This window comes from Salvelinus alpinus, chromosome 16 (genome assembly GCF_045679555.1).
Source record: "Salvelinus alpinus chromosome 16, SLU_Salpinus.1, whole genome shotgun sequence".
Lineage (NCBI taxonomy): Eukaryota > Metazoa > Chordata > Actinopteri > Salmoniformes > Salmonidae > Salvelinus > Salvelinus alpinus.
In genome coordinates, this window is record NC_092101.1 from 55,818,851 (window position 1) to 55,826,115 (window position 7,265).

Below are 7,265 nucleotides of genomic sequence, written 5' to 3' on the forward strand. Positions count from 1 at the left end.
AAATAGAAATCCGTTACCCCCCCCCAAATAGAAATCCGTTACCCCCCCCAAATAGAAATCCGTTACCCCCCCCCCCCAAATAGAAATCCGTTACCCCCCCCCCCCCAAATAGAAATCCGTTACCCCCCCCCCCCCCAAATAGAAATGGGAGGGAATAGAGGAAGGGCTAAAAACAAACAAGATATAACTATTGTAAAATAGATTGTGTCTGTATCATGTGTATAAGATGTATCAACTGAAGGTAGAAGCCTAAGTGTTATTGTTTATTAGTTTAATCCAATTGGGGGAAGGGTGGTAGGGTTTGGGGAATAATAAAGGTATATTCTAAAAAAAAGTATGTATATAACAGTGATCCCTCGCCACTTCGCGGTTCACTTATCGCGGATTCGCTATTTCGCGGATTTTCATAATGCATTTATGTATGGTTTACTGGAATTCTAGTCGTCATTGTGCTGCATGCATTCTGATTCGCTAAAAACTCACTCCCAGTCTTCATGGTGTATCAAAACATAGTCTACGATATTGATGCTATGCACGGTTTACTGGAATCCTAGTCTTCATGCAGTGATGTATGCACGGTTTACATGGAAACCTAGTCTTGGCATAGATTATGACAGTTTAAGTATGGCCATAATTATCTTGTAATTTACTGAACATCTCCTAATCTTCATAGTGATGTATGCACGGTTTACTGGAATCCTAGTCTTCGTGAGTCACTGTATTCTGTATACATGTAACTAGTTGCTAATTGTATACAAAATAAAAAGTTTTCCTAGTCTTCATAGTGATGTATGCACGGTTTACTGGAATCCTAGTCTTCATAGTGATGTATGCACGGTTTACTGGAATCCTAGTCTTCATAGTGATGTATGCACGGTTTACTGGAATCCTAGTCTTCATAGTGATGTATGCACGGTTTACTGGAATCCTAGTCTTCATAGTGATGTATGCACGGTTTACTGGAATCCTAGTCTTCATAGTGATGTATGCACGGTTTACTGGAATCCTAGTCTTCATAGTGATGTATGCACGGTTTACTGGAATCCTAGTCTTCATAGTGATGTATGCACGGTTTACTGGAATCCTAGTCTTCATAGTGATGTATGCACGGTTTACTGGAATCCTAGTCTTCATAATGATGTATGCACGGTTTACTGGAATCCTAGTCTTCATAATGATGTATGCACGGTTTACTGGAATCCTAGTCTTCATAGTGATGTATGCACGGTTTACTGGAATCCTAGTCTTCATAGTGATGTATGCACGGTTTACTGGAATCCTAGTCTTCATAGTGATGTATGCACGGTTTACTGGAATCCTAGTCTTCATAATGATGTATGCACGGTTTACTGGAATCCTAGTCTTCATAATGATGTATGCACGGTTTACTGGAATCCTAGTCTTCATAATGATGTATGCACGGTTTACTGGAATCCTAATCTTCATAATGATGTATGCACGGTTTACTGGAATCCTAGTCTTCATAGTGATGTATGCTTGGTTTACTGGAATCCTAGTCTTCATAGTGATGTATGCACGGTTTACTGGAATCCTAGTCTTCATAGTGATGTATGCACGGTTTACTGGAATCCTAGTCTTCATAATGATGTATGCACGGTTTACTGGAATCCTAGTCTTCATAATGATGTATGCACGGTTTACTGGAACCCTAGTCTTCATAATGATGTATGCACGGTTTACTGGAACCCTAGTCTTCATAATGATGTATGCACGGTTTACTGGAATCCTAGTCTTCGTAACGATGTATGCACGGTTTACTGGAACCCTAGTCTTCATAGTGATGTATGCACGGTTTACTGGAACCCTAGTCTTCATAGTGATGTATGCACGGTTTACTGGAATCCTAGTCTTCATAATGATGTATGCACGGTTTACTGGAACCCTAGTCTTCATAGTGATGTATGCACGGTTTACAGGAATCCTAGTCTTCATAACGATGTATGCACGGTTTACTGGAATCCTAGTCTTCATAACGATGTATGCACGGTTTACTGGAATCCTAGTCTTCATAATGATGTATGCACGGTTTACTGGAATCCTAGTCTTCATAATGATGTATGCACGGTTTACTGGAACCCTAGTCTTCATAGTGATGTATGCACGGTTTACAGTATTCCTAGTCTTCATAACGATGTATGTACGGTTTACTGGAATCCTAGTCATCATAGTGATGTATGCACGGTTTACTGGAAACCTAGTCTTCATAGTGATGTATGCACGGTTTACTGGAACCCTAGTCTTCATAGTGATGTATGCACGGTTTACTGGAATCCTAGTCTTCATAATGATGTATGCACGGTTTACTGGAACCCTAGTCTTCATAGTGATGTATGCACGGTTTACAGTATTCCTAGTCTTCATAGTGATGTATGCACGGTTTACTGGAATCCTAGTCTTCATAGTGATGTATGCACGGTTTACTGGAACCCTAGTCTTCATAGTGATGTATTCATGGTTTACTGGAACCCTAGTCTTCATAGTGATGTATGCACGGTTTACAGTATTCCTAGTCTTCATAGTGATGTATGCACGGTTTACTGGAATCCTAGTCTTCATAATGATGTATGCACGGTTTACTGGAACCCTAGTCTTCATAGTGATGTATGCACGGTTTACAGTATTCCTAGTCTTCATAGTGATGTATGCACGGTTTACTGGAATCCTAGTCTTCATAGTGATGTATGCACGGTTTACTGGAATCCTAGTCTTCATAGTGATGTATGCACGGTTTACTGGAACCCTAGTCTTCATAGTGATGTATGCACGGTTTACTGGAACCCTAGTCTTCATAGTGATGTATGCACGGTTTACTGGAATCCTAGTCTGCATAGTGATGTATGCACGGTTTACTGGAATCCTAGTCTTCATAATGATGTATGCACGGTTTACTGGAATCCTAGTCTTCATAATGATGTATGCACGGTTTACTGGAACCCTAGTCTTCATAATGATGTATGCACGGTTTACTGGAACCCTAGTCTTCATAATGATGTATGCACGGTTTACTGGAATCCTAGTCTTCGTAACGATGTATGCACGGTTTACTGGAATCCTAGTCTTCATAATGATGTATGCACGGTTTACTGGAACCCTAGTCTTCATAGTGATGTATGCACGGTTTACTGGAACCCTAGTCTTCATAGTGATGTATGCACGGTTTACTGGAATCCTAGTCTTCATAATGATGTATGCACGGTTTACTGGAACCCTAGTCTTCATAGTGATGTATGCACGGTTTACAGGAATCCTAGTCTTCATAACGATGTATGCACGGTTTACTGGAATCCTAGTCTTCATAACGATGTATGCACGGTTTACTGGAATCCTAGTCTTCATAATGATGTATGCACGGTTTACTGGAATCCTAGTCTTCATAATGATGTATGCACGGTTTACTGGAACCCTAGTCTTCATAGTGATGTATGCACGGTTTACAGTATTCCTAGTCTTCATAACGATGTATGCACGGTTTACTGGAATCCTAATCATCATAGTGATGTATGCACGGTTTACTGGAATCCTAGTCTTCATAGTGATGTATGCACGGTTTACTGGAATCCTAGTCTTCATAGTGATGTATGCACGGTTTACTGGAACCCTAGTCTTCATAGTGATGTATGCACGGTTTACAGTATTCCTAGTCTTCATAGTGATGTATGCACGGTTTACTGGAACCCTAGTCTTCATAGTGATGTATGCACGGTTTACTGGAACCCTAGTCTTCATAGTGATGTATGCACGGTTTACTGGAACCCTAGTCTTCATAGTGATGTATGCACGGTTTACTGGAATCCTAGTCTTCATAGTGATGTATGCACGGTTTACTGGAATCCTAGTCTTCATAATGATGTATGCACGGTTTACTGGAATCCTAGTCTTCATAGTGATGTATTCATGGTTTACTGGAATCCAATGCTTGAGAAGACAGACAGGCAGGCTGTGTCACAGATACTTTAAGTGATGAACCACCATCGCGTGAGAAGTTTGGCTGAGAGAGGAAGTGAGCGATGTGAGAACGCTGCCACCACAACTCTGTGGCAACCTACTGCCTAACTAACTATGTGTCTCAACCAACCCCCATATCTCACACTTGACCTGACCACGCTTATCCTGTGGCACACGGTTCAACTTCTTGTGACTTCAACTCAACCTGTTATTCTAATCTGTACCGAAATTCTATTCGGGCCAGAGTCCAGTTGTGGCATGATTACAAAATTGTTATCCATTTGCATCAGTTTTAAATGTAGGCCTTTTATTTTGAAGGCAAACCACCGATTCCACTATTGTTGCTCAAGCTAATGTTATTCACAAGAAGATGGCTATAGCGTTCCTACTATGCTCACCCTACCTAGCCATTAGTCGCTAGTTTACGCCTATTCAAAGCCCCCGGGCAAACCAGTTTTTATTTTTTTTTACAACAGCCGTCATGGTATTAACAGGCCCTGTACCTGCGTGGTAGACCACCTGTAGATAGCAGGTCTGGTGAGGCAGTAGAAGAGACCATCCAGGAGTCTAAAGGTGTCGGACTCAGAGCTGATCAGAGGAGAGTTGATGTCCAGGGAGTAACTCATAGCGTCATGACTTCCTAAATAGGGATGAATGAAAGATTGTAATTTGTTTACCGAGGTAAAGACAGTTTCAGGTTGGATATTCAACCGATATTCGCGCTTTCAAACCTCTTGAGCCAAAAACTCAAAATAAGTGTCATGATGTTGGAAAAATTGCACACAACAATGCATAGGTCTTATTTTCACGATTTGGACATTAATTCGCTTTGGAAAAGCTAATAAACATGTGGAAATGTGAGTAGGATTTTGTATTCCTAGTTGAATTAAGTGTTATTAAGGAGTGTAAACAAATAACAAACTTTTTTTAACATTTGAATTTAATTTAGCTCCTTGGTCATGTGACCTACTGACCTCAAACAAGGTTCAGAATGTCCAATCACTGGGCTGACACATTGCACACCCTTTAATTAGTCCATTTTCATCTCACAAATGTTACATTATTTTTTCAAACTTTCAAATTTAATTAGCTCCTTGGTCATGTGACCTACTGACCTCAAACTACTTTCAGAATGTCCACGGACTGGCAGAGATGGGCGCCGCGAGGCGTCCAGTGCAATAACGCGACCGATCCTGGAGGAGCTGGCGGGAGCCCCGGGGAGAGTTCTCTTTTCTTTGTGAAGGGCAGGGCGCCCTGGAATGGGTTCGCCCCGAGAGAGGGGCCCAAGCCCTGGAAAGCTTTGCGGTTTCGGCGGCGTCTGGTGAGCTCTCCCTGGCCCTTGAAAATCCAGGGGAGAGGGTGTAAATCTCACGCCGAGCCGTACCCATATCCGCAGTAGGTCTCCAAGGTGAACAGCCTCTGGCAGGTGGGGAGTTTCACAGGGGTGGTACAACTGTCAAACGGTAACGCAGGTGTCCTAAGGCGAGCTCAGGGGGGACAGAAACTTCTCGTGGAGCAGAAGGGTAAAAGCTCGCTTGATCTTGATTTTCAGTATGAATACAGACCATAAAAGCAGAGTCTCATTATGAACCTTGTTTGAGTCCAGTAGATCACATGACCAAATAGCTATTGAAATTAGAATGTTTACAAAATTTATGTAAAATCGTGTGAGATGAAAATGGACAAACTAAAGGGTGTGCAATGTGTAGGCCCACTGAGTGTACATTCTGAACCTTGTTTGAAGTCAGTAGGTCACATGACCAAGGTGCTATTGAAATTAAAAAAATGTAAATAAATAACTTAAAATAGTGTGTATTGTAAATCGACAAAAATAAATAAAGTGTGTGCAATGTGTGTCTATCCCATCGGATTAGCTAGAACCAGTTTTGAAAGTTTTAGGAGTAATGGTTAAAAAGAGCTATTGAAATTGGAAAAATGTGATTTGTCACTATGTTGACGGTCCCTAACTGCTGTTGGTGGACGTAAGGAGAGGTGGTGAATATCCAACTTGAATCGGTCTTTACCTCGGTCATTTGTTTTGTAAAGAAATTGTAATTGTAAGGATGGTTATATACTTGTAAGAATGGTTATATAATTGTAGGGATGGTTATATAGTCATGATTAGGCTACATAATGAAAATAATGGCTCTTTAGGCTACTAGTTTGGCTACTGAAGATTAGAAAACCTATCGCAATTGGCCACCTGTCAACGTGAGAGAGGATTTTGGGCGTTTAATGGTTTAATTTAAACATGTACAGTTTGCATGCAGTTGAATAAAGTTACCTGGTATGGCGAGACTTGAAAGAGGCACATCCCACAGCTCCTCGGGCAAACTTGACATCCAGTCCTCATAATTCTGGTTATCCTCATCAGAATACATTGCAACTTCAGTGGACAGCGCATTCATTCGTGTCCGTGTCAGTGCTCCGTCTCCCGAAGTTCGCACACTGTCAAGCACACAACGAAACCCAGTGGTTTCTACTCATGACAACACTTCATTGCAAATAACTCCCATCGGTTCCTCTATCAGTTCCAGACGGAAACTCTCAAACCGAAATAGTGACACCTCTATGAAAGCGAACAACAATGTGGGAATATTACCCAAGGTTGCATTTCCTGGTTTCCCTATTGTGTTTGCGCTAGACCGTTTAAAAATATAAAAAAAGCCTTTACTTGTTATGACTGACTCTGGATCGACTGTCGCTAGCATCGCTTTAAAACTGAGCGTTGATCCAAACAACAAAACTGAATCTAGATCAGATACTAAGAGGTCGTCATGTCGCTCCGCCTCTGTCACCCCCAGAGAGTGTCTAAAAAGTTATTTTCCACAAAATGGCGAAAAAATATTAATTTCAAATCATCAACACACATAGGGATTGATTTATGTAAGTATTTATAATTTGCCATTTCACCTTTTCATTCTACAGTATTGTGGGTACAAATATTCCTGTAGTAGCCTCCTTTATCACAAATAATACATTTATGTCTATAAAATGTGGTCTGATACAATCACACTCAAGTTCAGTTAATGTCATCAGTCTTATCGGTTATTTACACAGACAGTAATACTATCCCAAGAGAACAAAATGACCTTAAGAATTAGAATACTGTCGCAATCCTTGCTATGAGTCACGTTACAATTTCCACCAAGTGGGTTAGTCTTATTGGCGCAATGCGTAGGATGTTTGCCTTTCACGCCAGCGACCCCAGGTTCTCATCCGCTCCATTCATAATGTTAGAACATTTTAGAAAAGCTCAAATTAAGTATAAACTTAAGTTGCAGTTAGATGCTTTGAAC

The 7,265-nt window shown here is 41.0% G+C and overlaps 1 protein-coding gene across 1 annotated transcript in view; it reads right to left on the reverse strand.

Moving 5' to 3' along the window:
- Positions 1 to 6,605, reverse strand: part of LOC139541697 (phosphatidylinositol specific phospholipase C X domain containing 1) — a 33,191-nt gene extending 26,586 nt beyond the window's left edge. The window contains exons 1-2 of the mRNA XM_071346633.1: positions 6,251 to 6,605; positions 4,470 to 4,606 (exon numbers count right to left, since the gene is read on the reverse strand). Of these exons, the coding sequence (XP_071202734.1) occupies positions 4,470 to 4,606; positions 6,251 to 6,374 (261 nt within the window). The 5' untranslated portion in view covers positions 6,375 to 6,605. The remainder of the gene's footprint in view (positions 1 to 4,469; positions 4,607 to 6,250) is intronic.
- Positions 6,606 to 7,265: the final 660 nt, after the last annotated feature.